General features: G+C 40.9%; 1 protein-coding gene across 1 annotated transcript in view; it reads left to right on the forward strand.

The window, feature by feature from the left end:
- Positions 1–8,394: 8,394 nt before the first annotated feature.
- CNOT10 (CCR4-NOT transcription complex subunit 10) overlaps positions 8,395–19,627 on the forward strand; it is a 31,881-nt gene continuing 20,648 nt past the window's right edge. Inside the window, exons 1-8 of the mRNA XM_080578304.1 lie at positions 8,395–8,651; positions 11,985–12,076; positions 14,821–14,982; positions 15,518–15,668; positions 16,330–16,475; positions 17,360–17,446; positions 18,150–18,233; positions 19,211–19,328. Of these exons, the coding sequence (XP_080434430.1) occupies positions 8,630–8,651; positions 11,985–12,076; positions 14,821–14,982; positions 15,518–15,668; positions 16,330–16,475; positions 17,360–17,446; positions 18,150–18,233; positions 19,211–19,328 (862 nt within the window). The 5' untranslated portion in view covers positions 8,395–8,629. The remainder of the gene's footprint in view (positions 8,652–11,984; positions 12,077–14,820; positions 14,983–15,517; positions 15,669–16,329; positions 16,476–17,359; positions 17,447–18,149; positions 18,234–19,210; positions 19,329–19,627) is intronic.

The following is a 19,627-nucleotide window of genomic DNA, read 5'->3' on the forward strand; positions in this document are numbered from 1 at the left end:
GGTGACAAACACAGTAGCAAACCTGAGAGAGATGTACGTTCACATTAGACATTCTTACTCTGGGAGGGTGGATTTTTGGCAACTTTCTTGTTTTAATAATAGTCAGAGAGAATGCACAGTTACACTAGTAGTAAAGTGCTTTTGCTTTTGTAGTTTCTACTGCTGCTTACCAAGCCAGAATATACCAGCATAAATAATTAATAAGACTAGTAAATATATACGCACATCAGGAGGGCTTGCTATTACAACTTTATTGGCAGTTGTTGTCTAATACAGGTACGGGCTAACAGCATGGGCCAGCCGCTATTTCTCACAAAAGAAATTCAACAAATTCAGAGGCTTGGAATAAAATGCTTATGTATATGGACTGCAGGATTTTCTCGTATATGTGTACACATGTCCATAACAAAGTCTGAAGATCAGGGTAAATTGAAGAGGATTTGCAGAAGTTGTGATTAACAGAACTCATAAAACAGAAGTTGGAATATTCAGAATTTTAACTACAAAATAAAAAATTCACCCTGATCTTGAAATTCCCAAACTAGCGTTTTCAAAAATTTGTCAGTTTACACAGCTTGGCTCCTTAAAAGCAGTCATAGTCTAAAGGTGTTCAGAGCTGGTGTGTCTACATGTGTGCTTATTTCTTTCCAACTGTATCCCCTTGTTAAATAAAGTATCACCTCTCCTTACAAACCATGCCTCTCCCATGTGTGGAACAGGAGAGTTAAGAAGAATAAAGTTACTGGATGCTTATGACAAGAAGACCAGTAAGAAATCATGCTTCCAGCAAACCAGTTTTGCGGTCAGCTTCCCTAAGGACAGATTTCATCCTTAAATCTTTATCTAATGTGTAACAGGCATGCAACAGGTGTGGTATGCTTTAGATAGCCTGGTCTCTCTTGACAAATACTGTCAGCTGGCAACAAGGTCAAAATCATATAATGTGGATCTACAAAGATCCACACTTACTGTTGCAAGAAGAAAACAAGCTGATGTTTAGCAGGAATAGATGTGGATGGAGGGAAGTCTTGGAGAAACAGATCCGGAGAAATAATACAATAAACTGTTCCCATATTAACAGATGATAAAATTATAGAAGCAGCATCTTAGAGGAACCGCCCTGACACAGAGGAAGCAGACGGGGAGCCCAGCGATGGAAAGTCACGTGCACAGAGTGGCAACTAAAGTGGACTGTCCGTGTGTCCCCAGGGACACCAAGACAGGGCCGCCAGGCTGCTCGCAGCCTTGCCCCCCGTCCTGCAGGTACCTGTGGGTGGAGGTGGCTCCTCCAGGCCTGTCTGCTGTCCCTAGGACAGGTCAGAGCTGTGCATAGCTGCTGGGCATGCAAAGACCTCTCTTGGGGGTCTTGAAATGCTTCAAGATCTACAGTATGTCCAAGTCTTTAAAGACGTTTAAGAGTCTTTAATATTTATGACTACTCCAGACACTGCAAATCACATTTACCTCATGTCTTTTACCTCTTGTTGTCTTGTACACCTTGTACTTTAATTACAAGGATAATGGCAATGATAGCAAATGTTAATTGGAGTCCTTTACACCAGAGGACAGTGGCCTTGCAGCAGGAGGGGCTCCCAGCAGGGTTAAGCTGCTGCCCAAGCAGCCATCCAACAAGGAATGCAGGCCGCAGGCGCAATGCTGCCTCATCCGCCCTAATGGCTATGGCGATAAGCACCCCAACAGCACTTCAGGTAGCCAGGCAGATAATCCACACAAACTAATAAATATTTTGAAGTGATTAATGCAAAACCAAACTGAAACTCAAGATGGATTCTTCCAGGAAAACCCGCTTATTTGTTGCACTCCTAGGCAAAGAATGAAACAGCAGCGTGAGCAGTAGGTAAATAATTGAATTTTGTGCTGGAGTGCTGAGGGGAAAACCCTTCTCCTGTGCGATGTGGGAACAAAAATGTTGTGTTTTTTTTTTTGCATCGGAATTGGTAACATAAGCATAGGAAATGCAAGGCATGTTGCTTCCTGGGATTGCACAATGTATGGGGGGAAACAAGTACTAGATTGATATGGAGCGGAAAAGCACTGGCTGGGTGTACGTGACCAAAAGGCTGAAAAGCTGTTGAAAACAGTAAGGAGGTTGCAAAAGATAAGAAAAACAAAGGGAAGAATTAAAGGTTGATAATGTTTGTATGACACTAGTAACAAGCGTGGATAGGTTGTGAACCTGTAGTACTTGGCCAATGGGGAACCAGGGGAGTTGGGAACCAGGACTTAAAAGGTGTGAAAATTGAGTCCATAAGCGCTCTCCTGCTTGTCAGATGCCCACCACTGCAATCGCGAATAAAAGGTTACTTCACTGAGATCCTTGCCTGAGCCTGCGTTATTGGCCAACGAGTGTTTCTCACAACTTGGGAGCTCATCTGGGATCCAGTGGCCTACCGTGGACCCCGTCACCGCAGCAGCAGGAAGGTGCACCCCGCTGATTTCAGTGATCCTGTGCATCGACAGCAGTGGTTCTAGGGAGAGCTGACAGAGGGCCCGAGACTGGTTAAAGAAGCAAGATCCATGAAGTACTGGGGAAAGGAGGCACTCTGGGTTTGAGAATTGACCCAGTAACTCTGTGCACAGACCAAGGTAAGAAATATTAAGTATTGCTTTGGGAATTGGGTGAGACTCTTGTGTGACGTGATTGAGACGTACTTTTGTACGAAGCGAGTGTGGAGTCCTGATCTGTGGTTCTGTAGCTCCATGAGGGGCACGGCCAGAGACAGACAAAGTGTGAGAAAAGAGAGAGAAGGGAAGAGTTTGGGAAATCTGGTGTATATACCCCTTGCACAGTAAAGTGCTTGGCAGTACACCAGGGAATCTGGTAAATCCATAGATGTACAGTACCCCTTGCATGGTAAAGTGCTCGGCAGTACACCCCCATTTTTTAGAACCAGAAAGTTAGTGTGTGGTACCCTGCAGGAGGAGAATTTCTGTAGCAGCACCCTAAAGGGGACTAGGAGAAATGGCAAATAAAGATTCCAGGGAACAGGGAGATACCCCTAAGGTAGTGCCTACTGACAGTCCTGTAGGAAGAATGCTAAGAAATTGGAAGAATAACCACAAAACTAAGGGAAAAGATAGGAAGAAAATGACAAAATATTGTTTTAGTCTGGACAAAAGAACCAAACAAAGGAACTGCAGTATTTTGGCCAAAATATGGGTCCAATGAATATTGGGTATGTCAGGCCTTAAATTTATACGTTAATAACAAATCTCCACTTTCAGAAGAAGAATCAGATTATGCTGCTTTTTGGATACAAGAAACACATTTGTTTTTGAGCAAAGATCAGAATAAAGAAGAAGAGAAAGAAGAATAGAGAAGTAATGAATGGGACCCCTTAGAGAATTTATCTTCCTTGTAACCCCCAAGCTGCAGCAGCAGCAGCGGCTGCTGTAGTAGCTGCTCCGGAAGAAGAGGCAGTAACTGTGAACAAAGTTAGCTCCAGAGGCAGGAGGTACCCCAGGCTTGTAAAAGAATGAGAACAATGTAGAAAAGATCTTGAGAATTTTCCATTCCCTAATACTAACACTATTAACACTACTGAAGCTACTGAAGCTGCTATGTATCCTCTCAGGGAAGTTCCACTAGGACCTGGACAAATAGAGTATGTAAATGCTCCTCTTACTAGTGGAGAAGTACAAAATTTTAATAAGGAAATGAAGTCCCTCATTGAGGACCCCATTGGATTAGCAGAGCCATTTCGTCAATTACATCAATTACATCAATTTCTGGGACACAATTTATATTCCTGGGGAGAAACGATGGCAATTCTGAATCTGCTATTCTCAGGCGAAGAATGAAGAATGATTAGAAGAGCAGGAATGCAGGAATGGGAAAGGGATCATCCTCCAGGAGATGGGGTGATTCCAGCAGAGCAAAAATTTCCAAATGTGGACCCTAACTGGGACAACAATAATGCTCAGCATAGGGTTAATATGACAGACTTGCGAGAAATGGTATTTAGAGAAATTAGAGAAGCAGTACTTAAGTCTCAGAATTTTATTAAAGCCTTTGAGGTTCAGCAGAGTAAAGATGAAACTCCGAGTGATTTCTTGGAAAGGCTTAGAGACAGGATGCGAAGGTATTCAGGAACTAATCCTGATGACCCTGTAGCACAGCGGCTTTTAAAGGTTAATTTCATGATGAAAGCATGGCCAGATATACAAAGGAAACTTCAGAAAACAGAAGGGTGGAATTAACAACTATTAGAAAACCTTTGGAATGGGAAGACCTAGAAATAGTCCATAAACCACAATGTAGATGGACTGTTTTGCCTCAGGGATTCACTGAATCCCACCAATTTGTTCTGGCAAGTATTGGAGAAGATTTTAGAAACATTTCAGATACCAGAAGGGGTGGATGTTGTTACAAATGTAGGTGATTTTTTGATATCTGTGGTAGAAAAAACCAAAGGTAAAAGAAGCCACAAATGAACTCCTGATTTATTTATTTATTTATTTATTTATTTATTTATTTATTCATTCATTTATTTATTTATTTATTTTAGGAGAACTTGGGCTAAGGGTATCTAAGAATAAATTACAATATGTGGAAAAAGAAGTCAGATATTTAGTCTCTGAGGGCAGATGGAGAATAAACCCTGAAAGGATTCAAGGAATTGTGCAACTTCCTCTCCCTTGCACAAAGAAAGAATTAAGAGAATTTTTAGGTTTAACTGGATATTGCAGATTATGGATAGAGGCATATGCACAGAAAACAAAGGTATTATATCACAAATTATTGTAGGAGAAACCCAATATATTGAATTGGACAGAAGAAGAAAAAGAAATAGTGGAAAAACTAAAACAGGATCTGATTACAGCACCAGTCATAGCTCTTCCTGCCCTAAATAAATAATTTTATCTTTTTATAACTGTAAATGAAGGTGCTGCTTTGAGGGTTTTAACCCAAGAATGGGGAGATACCAGAAAGCCTGTAGCATATATGTCTAAATTATTAGATCTTGTATCCCAGGGATGGCCAGTGTGTTCATGCAGTAGCAGCAACTGCCTTACTGGTAGAAGAGAGCAGGAAATTGAGCTCTGGGGGGCAATTGATTGTTGTTATCCCTCACCAAGTGAAGACTACCCTTACTCAAAAAGCAGGAAGATGGTGGACAGACTCTAGAATACTAAAATATGAAGCTATACTGATTGAAAAAGATGATTTACTGAATCTATTTTGAATCAAATAGATCAAAGAAGCCATTTTACTTCATATATTTTACAAGGATTAATGAGAACTTTGGGAATAAAATGGGAGTTTCGTACTGCATGGCACCCTTCCTCCTCTGGGAAAGTGGAACAAATGAATCAGATATTAACGAAACACCTGTCAAAACTGGTTTTAGAAACTAAACTTCCCTGGACAAAATGCTTACCTTTAGCTCTTCTCAGAATTCAAACTGCTTGTAGGAAAGAATAGAGGAGTCTCACCATATGAGATGTTTGGATGACCATACCTGGGTAGGAGCAGTGAAATACCTACTCCTGAAACCAAGGATATTTTTCTCAGAAACTGTGTATTCAGGCTGTCTTCTTCTTTGACTTCTCTTAGGATTCACGGACTGTTGGCTGAAACACCGCCCTTGGAATTCCCAGTATACCCATTCATTGCAGGAGACTGGGTCCTGATACACACCTGGAAGGAATCAGAGCTCCAGCCTGAAGGGGAAGGACCATTCCAAATACTACTTACTACTGAAACAGCTGTAAGAATGGTGGAGAAAGGCTGGACTCATTACACACGAGTAAAGGCACCCATCAATCCCAATACCTGGGAAGTTGTGCCTACAGAAGCCTCATTGAAGATCAAAATCAGAAGGAAGGCTTCATGATAGACTCTGGGTAGAAGCTCATAACTGTAAATCAACGCATAATTATTTGAGACTTATAGCTTAAAAATGTCAATAGGGGAAGGCCAATTATTAGCCTTGATCCTGGTGGCTATATGCCTTAGAGAGAACTTCTGCCAAATAACCACTTGGCAAAGAGGTGATCGGGAAATAGGAGCAGTGGGTTATCCCGTCAAGATATGGGTAAATGTGACAAAGAATGAATTACCACAAAACATCACGTTTGATGCTTGTGAGGTGTTGACTTGTGGGAACTTAAATGCCCAACGGCGATTGAGCAGTGAGAACAAATATCTTTGTCATGAACCTAAGACTAGTGGATTGTTTAAAGGCCTCCCTTGCCCAGGATGGAGTAATGTATGGTGGACGACCACTTACAAAGGGTGGACGTATACACCCAGCTCACTTAATAGCCTAGAAGGGTTAAAGAGCCAAATTAGCATATTTAAAGGAACTGCTCAGCCCACCTGCCAGCCTCTACAATGTAATCCAACAACTATAACAATTAATAAGGCTGATGACCTTATTAACTGTACCTTTGGTCTTGGAGCAGATGTGACTGGGAAAGACCCAACAGTCAGGTTCAGGATAGCTCTATGGGAATCGTCCCCTAAAGTCACCCAAGATGGGCAGAGACTCTAGAAGGAAACCGGAGGTCCTCTTCAAAGTCCTGCAGTTGTCACAGTTAAAGAAATAAAAAAGGATCTCAGGCAAACATTTGAAATTGAAACAGGGTATGGGGATGTGAATGCCTGGATAGAATGGGTCAAATATTCCATCCAGAGTCTCAACCGTAGCAATTGCTATGCTTGCACCTCAGGATGACTGACTGCCCAGATAGTGCCCTTTCCATTGGGGTGGACCAAGGATTCCCAGGGGATGCAATGTATGATTGCATTGTACCAAGAGAGGACTGCCTGGGGAAATGAGACCTGTATCATAGAAATCACAGAATGGCTTGGGTTGGAAAGGACCTTAAAGATATCTAACTCCAACCCGACTGCCGTAGGCAGGGATGCCACCCAGTAGATCAGGTTGGCCAAGGCTCATCCAACCTGTCCTTGAACACCTCCAAGGATGGGGCATCCACAGCTTCTCTGGGCAGCCTGTTCCAGTGCCTCACCACCCTCAGTGTGAAGGATTTCCTCCTAATGTCTAATCTAAGTCTATCCTCTTTTAGTTTGAGACCATTCCCCCTTGTCCTATCATTATGTACCCAAGTAAAGAGTCCTTCTCCATCCTTTTTATAAGATCTCTTTAAGTATTGTAAGGCCACAGTGAGGTCTCCCCAGAGCCTTCTCTTCTCCAGGCTGAACATTTCCAGCTCTTTCAGACTTTCTTCATATGAGAGGTGCTCCAGCCCTCTGATCATCTATGTAGCCCTTGGTCCTGGTTTTGGCTAGGATACAGTTAATTTTCCTCCTAGTAGCTGGTAGGGTGCTGTGTTTTGGATTTAGGATGAGAAGAGTGTTGATAACATGCTGATGTTTTAATTGTTGCAGAGCAGCGCTTACACTAAGCCAAGGACTTCTCACACTGTCCTGCCAGCGGGCAGGCAGGGGGTGCAGCAGGAGCTGGGAGGGGACAGACCCGGGACAGCTGACCCAAACTGGCCAAAGGAGTATTCTATACCATATGGGGTCATGCTGAACAATTATATGGGGGTCTGGCTGGAGTGGGGGGACTGGCTGCTCGGGGATAGGCTGGGCATCGGTCAGCAGGTGGTGAGCAATTGTATCGTACATCACTTGATTTGTACACATTATTATTAGTAGTACTATTATTATTATTATTATTGTTTTCCTTTCTGTCATAATAAACTGTCTCTATCTCAACCCACAACCTTTCATTTTATTTTATGTGTATTTGATACGGCGATAAGCAAACCAACAGCACTTCAGGTAGCCAGGTAGATAATCCACACAAACTAGTAAATATTTTGAAGTGATTAATGCAAAACCAAACTGAAATTCAAGGTACGCTAGCAGCAAGTGTCGGACAGGTTGTGAACCAGTAGTACTTGGCCAACGAGGAACCAAGAGAGAGAATAAACATCAGGAACCAGGTCATAAAAGGTGCGAAAAGTGTGTGTAAAACTCCTTGGGAGATGGGGGTCGGCCTCTTCTCATGGATGTGAACTAGTGATAGGCCTGGAGGGAATGGCCTCAAGTTGCGCCAGGGGAGGTTCAGGTTGGCAATGAGGAGACATTTCTTCTCAGAAAGAGCAGTCAGGCATTGGGACGGGTTGCCCAGGGAGGTGCTGGAGTCACCGTCCCTGGAGGTGTTCAAGTAAAGGCTGGACGTGGTGCTTGGGGACATTGTTTAGTGGTGACATTTGTGGTAGTGGGGTGGTTGGACCAGCTTATCTCGGAGGTCTTTTCCAACCTTCATGGCTCTATGACTGTCTGCCGGGACCCCCCGCCCCCCGCAGCCCCCCACAAGATGGCGGCGGCGCGGAGGCGGGGAGCCGCCCTGCCACCATCACCGCGCCCCGCTCCCCCGCCCCTCCCGAGGCGGAGCGTTTCGGCGCCCTGACGTCAGACGCACGGTCCCCAGCAACGGCCGCACGTCGCGAGCTCGCCGGGAACCCGGAAGCGGCGGCGGCGGCGGCGGCGGCGGCGGGCGGGCAGGGTCCGAGCGGCGCAGGCGGCGGAAAGTAGTCCCGGGGGCAGCGCGGCGCCCGGCGGGAAGCGGCGGCATCCTCGGCAGCCCCGGCCCGGTAACCCCCCACGGACCGCACGGCGGCGGCGGGGATGGCGGCGGACAAGGCCGCGGGTGAGCGGGTGCGGGGGGAGCCCGGGCCGCCGCGGCGGAGGGATACGGTCGGCGCGGTGCTGCGGCCGGGGCGGCAGGTGTCCTTCCGAGGGTGCCTGAGGGGGCAGGAGCCGGGCGGGGGGGGGCAGGCCGTGAGGTGCGCCCGTCACCGGCCTGCGTGCTCCTTACGCTCGTCGAGCAGTGCCACGCTAATGCTGCTATTCGCAAGTACTCGGTGGCCACTTGCAACCCTTGAGAGCAGGAGTGCTTTATTCCCTCCCTCGTTGGGTAGCGGGCTTTAGTATCTTGCACCAGTCAGGTTTTAGGCGAGGTACCTCTGGTGGTGCTCAGCTGGAGTAACAGATTCTTCTTTAACCAGGGGCGGTAGGGTTGCAGTGGGTTAGAGGGGCCTCTAGCCCTTTAATGGGTGTTAAATGCATTTGGGCAAAAGGGGTGAAGAGTGGCCAAAGTGGTGTTCTCAAATAAAAAAGCCGTGCTGTGAATTGCTCCGGCTGGACTTCAGTATTGGACCTTCTCGATAAGCTTCCAGTTCAGATTTCACAAACTTGCTTTCCTTAATGCGTTGTAGTAGATGCGCTTCATCAGTTTATGGCCATAAATCACAGAATCACCTAGGTTGGAAGAGACCTCCAAGATCACCGACTCCAACCTCTGACCTAACACTAACAAGTCCTCCACTAAACCATATCTCTAAGCTCTACATCTAAACATCTGTAAAAGTGACTTTTTAGAAGGAACAGCCCCGCTTTCGTTGAGAATAGTCTCTGCTTTCTTTTCTTTCTTTCTCTCTTTTTTTTTTTTTTAACCTGTGAGCAGATTTAGAGGCATGGTAAAATGCGTTTGTAGATCCGTCCTGATTTTTCCCTAGGAGATGTGCCAAGCAGCATCTAACATAGTAAGTGGTGCTTGGGCAGCTAGCGGTCTCTGTGGTTTATCTTTCACTTCAGACATTTTACTTAAGGATTCAGGCCTCTGTAAGACCACTATCACTGGAAATCTTTGTTCGATAAGCTTTTATAGGATGGTAGCAGTGGGCAATGCTGGTTTGGATGGCGCTCCTGAGAGGTGAACCTGTACGTGAGGAACCTCTTGACCAGACTGAGTCTCATCAACTTCAAAGCTTCTGGCTTCTCAAGTCTCTGCATTGTCGTTACTTGTACTAGCGTAATCTTAAAGGCCTGCTGAGCAAGTAAAGCAGATAACCTATCTGTTAGCATGAAAGTTGGAGGGTAAAACCTGTTTGTTTATTCACTGCTGTTCTAAAGGTCCTTGGAAGGCGATAGGTTTTTGTTCAGCTGCGCAGCTGTAAGGGTTTAGATCTTTAGATGTTTAGCTTGAGGAGAAGTGCTTCTTGTTCCTTTTCTCTTTTGCTGTGGGAAAACCATGGCATGCCAAAAGTTTCCTGGGCTTTTCTGACTTTCTATTTTCTGTTCTGCCTTTCCTTTCTAAGGAAGAGGCAGCACAAGTGGCACCGATAGCTGCATAATGTGCAGTTGATTTTGTAGCAGGTGTGTATAGTTCTGTAACACCCTAAGGATCCATCCCTCCTGAGTGCTGAAATTGCTGAACCCCAAATTTTGTCCAAGTCATGGTAGGTTGCTTTGTAACCAGCTGGTGAAAGATTGTTGAGATTTTAATATCTTCTCTGGCATCTTGATGCAGGATGAGGGACACGGTTCTTGCGGAAATGTGTTGTTGTATGGGACAATGGAAGGGATCTTGCTGTCCTCCCAGCAGCAAGCACAAACCATGAATCAATTTTTAACTCTGTTTTATTCCTACCCTGGATGTCACCTGATGAATATTCGGAGGTCTGGTTAACCCTTACTGTCGTTGTCCATAAACATTTACGGTTTCATGGTTGGTCAGTAGCAGATGATCTAGGTACACTGGTGATGAGGGGGAATGGATTTTGCAGTGGAGCTCACAGGGAAGTGAGCATCATTTGTTTGATGTAAGAATAAAGTTAGCAGAGTTTGCATTACCCCCTTTAAATCTAGGGAGAGAAAGAAGACGTTGAATATACAGTGCCCACCTACCCTACTAAAATGGAAAATGTAGGTTAGAGCAAAGCTCCTGCTGTGAAATTCAAGAATTGTCTGCAAAAGTGGAAACCATTGCAGGTTTATAATCTTTGCTTCAAAAACATTAAATTACTTAACTCGTGCTGAAACATAGGAAATACTTCTAGAAGTATTGCTTCTAGATACAAGCTGCTCTGGTGTGGTGCTGGTGATTGTTTTATTTTTTTTCCTCCAGCAGTTTATGTTCAGTAAAAGGCAGGGATTGGCTGTTATTTTCAGCTGCTCTAACATGGAACATCTGTGCTGTAGTTCAGTGCAACTTCACTGAACTCTTAATTACATGATGTCAAAAGAGTTCAGCGAGACTCCTTCCTGAACAGTAAGCTCAGCAGTGACCAAAAGGTAAAAACACGTTAGAAATTCTGTATAAAAGAAATTGAAGACCATATAAAATGAAAACTATTATGTAAGTGCTCAGAGAGGCCACCATCATAAATGCTACATGCTGTTCTTCTCGTCTTGATCCGGAAAAGATATAGTAGAACTGGAGAAGGTGCTGGGGGAAAAAAAGTGTGAGGAAGATGCAAATTAAACTATGGCTGCTCACCTTGGAAGAGACATGGGTCAGTGAAAGACCTGCGAGATCAGGACTGAAGCTGATGAAGCATATGGGCAGCATTTGCTTATGGCATCTTGCTGTATAATCACTGGATAGCATTTGATAGGGTGGGCTTATTGAAGAGTGCAAAAGTATAAAAAGTTTAAAAAATAAATACTAGGTCTGTTGATGAATATTAACCATGGTGGTTTGATTGCAGCCTTTCTTTTAAGGAGACGTTGTTCAAAAGCAGGGAGCTGGGTAAATGATGCTGCGTGTTCCTTTATTTTTTAATGTTCTTCCCAGAAAACATCCCTTCCTTGCTGTGTAGGAGGCGGTATACGGGATGCATGGGTTTTTTGACTAATGCAGTGGGGTACTTATTTTATGGTATGTAATCTTCCCTGCAAACTTTTATGTAAATACAGTCTGTTTCTAGTGTCTGGTTGCAGCTTTTAAGATAAATCTAAAATGTGTGCATATCCAGTTAGCTTGCAGGACTTTGGTTATTGATTGAGAGCGCGGTAATGTACTTAGGATCGTTGAATAACTGGAGATGTTTTAGTGAAGTAGGGACAGAGTGCTGCGGTTATTTGGAATATTATTCCTGCTGGCAGGTGGATCTTGAGAACTGGCAGAAACAATGTTTGTAGGCTGAATAGCTTTTATCACATTTGCAAACTTTTCTGTAATCGTCTGTCCACTTTACAGATCAAGGTACTGAGAAACATGAAGGAGCGGGTACTTCAGGGATTACTGATCAGGAAAAGGAGCTGTCGAGCAGTGCACTACAAGCTTTTCTGGTAAGACAAAGTCAAACCCATCCTTCTAACTTACCACGTAACTGCTAAACTGGCTTATATAATTGTTGTTCCTTTTTTTTTTTAGCACAGCTGCAAATGTATTAACAAGCTATTATAACAAAAGGGGCATTGGTTGTGTTATAAGCCAGTTCTCGTTCTGTTACAATGTAAGACAGGCGGGGGGACACACTTGAATGAAGTGTGCAAGTGCATGTTTAATCTTGATTCTCAAAATTTAGTAGCCACAAAAGATATATGATGAGTTAATTAGAAGCAGGCTGCTACCCTGTATCAGCATTGGACATACAGGAAGAATTAATGACTTCAAGCTAAAAATGTTGTTAAAGGATTTAAAGGAACCAAGTGTATTTAAAAAACAACAACCAAACAAATCTGGGTCATTTTAGGCATCTTGCTACATTCTAAAAAGGTTGCATGCTATTTCCTCTCTTTACATTAAAACATTCAACACGTGATACCTCTAGGCAGTATTAAATATGTGACTTGTGCCTTTTGGAAGATTTCTTTTGTGTGTTAAAATGCAGGTACCAGGTCTTTCATTTTGCTTCTTTCTTTGTGTTGCCTCCTGATTTTATTTAGTGTAGCAGGTGACAGGAAGAGTAATTGCTTTTTCTCGTAATTGTTGTGTCTTTATCTCTACATTGACTTACATAGTTTAGTTTTGGATATTTTAAATAGATTTCAGGTAAAAAGTTAAATACTGCTTTCTGAGATTCCTGCTTGTGTGTTTTATTCATCATTACTTTTATTTTTCCTTTTTTTTTTTGCTTCATCAAGTGCGTGTAGTTGGTCCTTAAACTGACTACAGCTGGTGTCTCGAGTTTGTTGCTCAATTTTTCTTTTTCAATACTTTTTTGCTGTTTGACTTTTGATCCTGAGAACTGAAGGTATAGGAAAGGGTTTCCTGTTTTCCAGCTTAACTACAGATACCTAAAATACTCTTGATCTGTTGACAGCTTCATCTTTAGTCTTATACTGGTCCAATGCACCTTGTTTATCTCATGATCTTTCTCTTGCTTTAAGAGCTCTCTAAGTCTGCAATGCTCTGAGGAGGTGGCAGGTGGGAGCAGAATTAATAATGTGCCTTGTTTGTCAGTTTTACTTTGTATTGAGTTGCTCTGCGTATCCTTGTGGACTGTCTTGCATGCTACGTTATCATGTTGCACTTGCAATTTCTGTCTTGAGAGAATTACTATAAAATACATGTATAGTATATTCTAGATCCTATCTAATGGAGTAGAGTAAAAGGACTAGTGGCTGAGAAAAAACACCACAAAATAAGCTGAGCATTTAAAGGTTCAAGGTGTTTAGTCAAAGCATGTTTAGAAGCCTTGTGGCTGTGATCTGAAAGCAACTCCTGTTGAAGCTCTGAGTGTGAACACATGAAGAAGACCGTTGGGAGGTGACTGTCCCACTTACAGAGCATGCCAGCAGTTGAGTTGTAAATTCCTATGTTTATGTATCTCCTCAATAGGAAGTCCATGGTGTTGATACAGAGTTGTGGAAATACTTTGTGTCAATGTCCTGCTACATCTCTCCACAAATTGTATAATTGCTGTCATAGTAGAGTGAAGGGACGGGGTACGTCTCTTAAGGGTAGCTGCAGAACGGCCGCTTTCTCAGGAAGAACAAAAGGCTGGGCTCCTCCTGAAGGCCCACGGAGGATTTCTCTGCAGTGTAGGTTTCCTCAGCAGAAGGAGTTAGGTGCACGGAAGAAGCTCAGTGTAACAGCACTTAGAAAAGGAGGAGAACGTGTCAGTGGGGAGTGGTGGTGGTAATCAAAAGACAGTTTTGGGTTGTGAAATGTTGACAGCTGGAAATGATTCTATGTATCTGACTGACCAGATTGGAAGCTGACCTGATCTGGAAGAGGTGAAGGGGATTATTTGTGCATATCAGTCAAACGTTAGAAAGCAAAGAATTATTTAGGCTTGACTTAGTTGAAAGACTCTGGAGTTCTTTCACTACTCAATATGACTAAACTCTTACTGCCCAAAGGAGACTTAAAAGACAGAAAAGACTAAAACTGAAATAGATCAGGTGTTTCTGAAGCCCTTAAAAATAATTTGCCTATTCCTGAGGTCAAAGAAAGGAATGTCTTCATTAAATCACATCTCAGGAGCGTTATGCTTGGGTCATGGTTTCTCTTAAGCATGTGTAGGTCCCCAAATGTTTGAATAATTCATTGAACAGCTAAAATGTGTACGTGTTTATATATATATAAACCTGTCCTGGGAAAGTGACCCTCCCCTCTTTTGCCAACCTGTCTTAAGCAGACTTCAACAGACTAAATCATAATTTTCCTCACTTCCTCTGGAATGAATGTAAAAAGGATGTGTTGAGACTTAGATAAGAGCTGCAGCTGTTCAATGTACACGTGATGGGGAAAGATTAAGAAAACAGAGTAAATGATCTTGAAACTTACTATGATGAAGTATCAGAATAATGATTTTCATAGAAACATCTGTTTATAACCGTTAACTAATCCATTGTCTTCCTCTACAAAATTCTTTTTCAGGCTTTGTTACGACCTCAACTTTTTACCTTGCTTCTCATACCTATTAACCTGAATAAAAATGAAGTATGTGTGTAGCTGTTTAGCTTTAGTTCACTCCCTGTTGATGAAGGAAATACATTTGTAGACTTATACAGAGGATACTTTCATTAAAATTTACAAAGTCTAAACTGTCTTCTAATACCTTTCTGATATGTGCCATTTCTAGGCTGGAAATTATGATGCTTGTTTGCAACACCTAAATACCCTTCAAGACATTAACAAAGATGACTACAAAATAACACTGAATACTGCTGTTGCAGAGTTCTGTAAAAGTAACCAGACTACAACAGACAATTTGAGGCAAACCCTTAACCAGCTGAAGAACCAGGTAATGCAAACATATTGATGTGAAAGGTGATATTTGAGTACTATTAATGGTGATGGGATCTTCACAATTGAAATAGAAAGAAAAGTTCTGCCCCTTCTCCCCTTGACTTGATAAATGAATAGAAAAGTAACATTACTTTTAAACCTTTGAGTCTCTTTAATCATTTAGGACACTGCTTTTATAGTTTTCAGTTACTGTTGAAATTGATTTGGACCTTAAGCGTTTCAGAGGTTAACTGTAGAAAGAACTGCTACGTTCTTTGAATAGATAGTTTTTTAGCCGGAAAGTCTAACTACTCTCATATAACATAAAAAGTGGAAATGTTACTTTACTACTCAACTGATGGTTTTCTATTTCAGTATAAATCTTTCACTGCATATATGTTGAACAGTGAAGTTTATTAGCTTGTAACTCTAACCTATCTTCAGATGAATTAATACCTTTGGATTCTTTTAAGTAAAATATTTGACACTTTAAAATCATAAATATGGAAAGTTCAATGAAACAAGTGTTTTTTTGTTTTTTTTTTTTACAGGTTCACTCTGCTGTTGAAGAAATGGATGGTTTAGATGATGTTGAAAATAGTATGCTTTATTACAATCAAGCTGTTATTTTGTACCATCTGCGTCAGTATACTGAAGCTATATCAGTTGGAGAGAAGCTGTACCAGTTTATAGAGCCTTTCGGTGTGTAGACAGAAGAGTTTTCTTCACGCAGTAACAAGAACGAGTAAATGATCTTTCTGTAGTTATCAGAAAAGTGATTTGTAAATCTGCCTAATTTAAAAAAAAAAAAAGATAAACTTAGGAATGAAGAATATGTTTTACTTACATCAAGGGCAACATTTGAGTTTGGGGTTCAGAAGGTATTTCAGAGATATTTAGCGGGCAATAGTGAAACTGAAATGGATATTTGACAACTTTAAGAGGTATTTATGAAGTGACAAGTCTGAAGTATATGTTGTGTGTGGATCTCAATAAATCTAGTAAGTGATGGTGTTTTTCTTTGGATTCCTGCCAGTTCTTGGGATACATATTTGGAACTTACTCAGTGAAGCCTGAAATGCAGAGATGTATGGAATCCTCTTAAGTAATATGGGATTCTGTGTAGGCATATGGCTTCATCTGTTTAGACATTGGATCTTTGGTGCTGATTTACTTAGACCAATTCTCAAAGTCTATAAATGTTAAATACATGTTAAGCTGTCTATAGCCTTTGCTTCCATACTAATGTCATTTGAATGAATTCCTTTTTTGTGTTTATGTGCACATCCACAGTATGTTGGTGTCTGCATTTCATTTTTCTTATATAATTGTAAAGTCATTTCTACTTCTTTGCTTTGCACAGAAGAGAAGTTTGCACAAGCTGTGTGCTTCTTGCTCGTGGACTTGTACCTGCTAACTTACCAAGCTGAGAAAGCCTTGCATCTGCTTGCTGTTCTGGAAAAAATGATTTCACAGGGCAATAATAACAGCAAGAATGGAAAAAATGAGGTAAGCTTACAATCACATGAATGCTGCTGCCTGTTTATCAGAGGTATGTTTTTACTGAATCCAAAATTAGTCTTTTAAAGTAGTTCAGAATTTTAGAACTGGTAGAACATCTGTAACTTCAGACAACTTCCACGTTTTAGTAGTGGAGTTAAGTGTGTACAGCAGCTGCCTATTCCTTCCATTCCACCGTTTTCTCTTACCGTTAAGGAGCTAAGAGGCATCTCTGAAGTCAGAGACTTGCAATAGCAAGATGGTTGTCTTTGGTGTCAACTATACTTAGTTTTTCGTATGTGTCTTGGATTATGACCATGCAAAACCCCCAAGTTTGAAAGGAAAATCAATGTCAAAGGAATTGACATAGTGTGTCATAGTATGTGAAATCAAGCATCTGTTTGATGTAGTTCCTGAAAGGATGAGGTAAAATTTCAAATGAAATCTTTGGTATGTGTCTTTTGGAAAAAATAATAGAATGAGTAGTGGCTTAGAAGTGAAAAGAGGACATTTTTTGTCTTTTCCTATTGATGTCATACTTATATTTTATTTCAAAGTACATAAAAATTCTATTGGAGATAATATGAAAGAGAGAATCTAGAATGTACGTATTGTCCTTTTGGGTAGGAGAATTCTTAAAATGTCTGAATGCCATAGCAGCATAACACTATTGTTAACATGGAACTACGTGCTTCATAGGCTGGTGTGGTCATTCTGTGATTTTGATCACAAAGCTCATGTTTCAATATTTGGTGGGATATGTGTTTTTTATTATTAAATAACTTTTTTGCCTCATGAGTGATAAAAATAGCTGAAGAAGGAATCTGTAGACTGAATGTTAAGAGTGATTAATATTAACACTTTCTCTTTTTTTTTGTTTGTTTGATGCTCAGTCAGGTAATAATACAAATAAAGACTCCTCTAATCAAAAAGCTGAAAGTGGAGCTTTAATAGAAGTTGCTAAATCTAAGATACATCAGGTAGGTGTCTACATGTGATTTATACAAGAGTTATCAGTTCAGTCTTTCTTAAAATTGAGTACCACCTGCATAAAATCTAGTTAAGCATGAATTGTGATACCATCCTTGAATTTCATCTTGTAAAACAAAAGAATAGATTTATCTAACTCTCCTGTAGTAAGATCCATGTACAGGAGAAACTGACTTAACCTCAAAAATCCCGACTTTAGTTCCTGCATCTTAATCATAGTTTTGTTAAACTGCAATTAGCTCTGCTGATTTTTGTATCAGTTTGCAAACAGTCTAAAACAGCTGAGGTTTTATTTCATGGTACTGTTCTGTGGAGAAATATGTGAAGAAACAAAATGCTTCTCTATCAAATTTTGCTTACTGGCATTGTCAGTTGAGCAGGTAAATATCTGGAATTAAAAAGCTCAGTTATTTTAATCAGTCTCATTTTAACTGCTAGTATCTTGGCATTTGAATATAGAGTTGCTGTTGACCATTGAACAAAACACACTTCTGCTTCTTGTAAATGTGAAGCCTATAAACTTGTTGGTACTCTGAATAGAATTTCTTCCTTGGAAGGGCTTTTTGAACAGCTTTTTACTGCCTAATTTTAAAATGTATATAGAATGTTTTGTAACAGATCTCTAGCTATGGTTCATCTTGCGAACCTGTATAAGTTACTGTTTTTAATTAACAAAATTATTTTTTTTAACAGTATAAGGTGAGAGCCTATATCCAGATGAAATCACTAAAAGCATGCAAAAGGGAGATCAAGTCTGTTATGAATACAGCTGGAAATGTAAGTATTCTTAAAGTTCTTGTTTCTGTAATCTAGGTCTGTTCCCTCTTTTAAAGCTGAGTTTACTAACTTGTTTTACAAGGAAAGTCGTCTTGAGGATGGATGTCTGAAATAATAGTGTATATAGTCAGTTGGGCTTGTAATCATTTCTATAAGTGTAATTAATGTAGGATTTTCTTATTTGCATTGTTTTCAGTTGCTCAGAAAATTGCAGTTTATTTTTAATGATAGGAAAAGAAGTGAAACTATATAATAAACAGGTCAAGTTTGGTTTATAATTTAAGCAATGGGAAACAAGGTTTAGTTTACTATAAATGCTATGGGAAATAAAATCTGAAGTCACTGATTTAAACTACTTAACTTAATTTTTGGGGTACTCGGTGTCTTGTTTTTTTGTATTTGAAGTTTTTTGGAGGCTTATTTCTTGCTAGAAAGCAGTTTCCTTTTTTACGTAGGAGTTCTTAACTCAGAATTACGTCCAACATCCCAGATATATTCTACATTAACTGAGGAGCAGGGAGTAGGAGGAGAGCACTTCCCTTTTGTTGCCAGTCTCAACAGCTGCTAGTTTGACAGAAATCTTTCTGGATCATGATGTCTGTGGCAGGCCAGGAAAATCACAGCCCAGGAGGAAGTTGTTGAACTCCGCAGGGAGGGAAGCATGGGGAGGAGTGTACTAGAAGACAGGCTGGAGAAAGATCCTCTTAAAAGGGAGATTCTCTGCACTTGGCCACTGCCATGACAGAGTTCTGTAGCATAACGTTTGGTTTTAGAGCAGTAACAACAAAAAATCTGTATAGATTTGTAGTTCAGGAGAGGTAAGTGTTCAACAAAGAAATGCTGCTTCATGAAATTGGTATGGCCTAAGCCCATCTCTCCTTAAAATGGCAGCAGGGGCAAGCTGATTGTGGAGTGATTTAACATTAGTAGTAGAAATCATAAAATGAGATAATTAACTATTGTTTTCTCCTTCACAGTCAGCTCCTTCTCTCTTTCTTAAGAGTAATTTTGAATATTTGAGGGGCAATTACCGTAAAGCAGTCAAACTTTTAAACAGTGCAAACATTGCTGAACATCCAGGCTTCATGAAAACAGGTAAAATAAAATAAAAAAAACTTCATTCTGCAAGTACTTAAATGTGTGGTACAAATAGGACTACTTGTTGATATTAATTTTAAGCATATTAATAGTTACTTAGAGGTAGACCCTAAATGTCATGGGTTTATATCCTAGGTATGTTTTCAACTATATTGTTGTGCTTCTGCACTTAATGCTGTTGTGGTTTTCATCAAATGTTCATTTAGTCACTGGATTATGTATCTATGCATCATGTATTATTTATCTAAGAATTTTTGAAGCTGTAAATGTAATGTTTGCAAGGCTTATATTCAGTT

Source organism: Anser brachyrhynchus (genome assembly GCF_964034855.1).
Source record: "Anser brachyrhynchus genome assembly, chromosome: 2".
In the NCBI taxonomy this organism is placed as follows: domain Eukaryota; kingdom Metazoa; phylum Chordata; class Aves; order Anseriformes; family Anatidae; genus Anser; species Anser brachyrhynchus.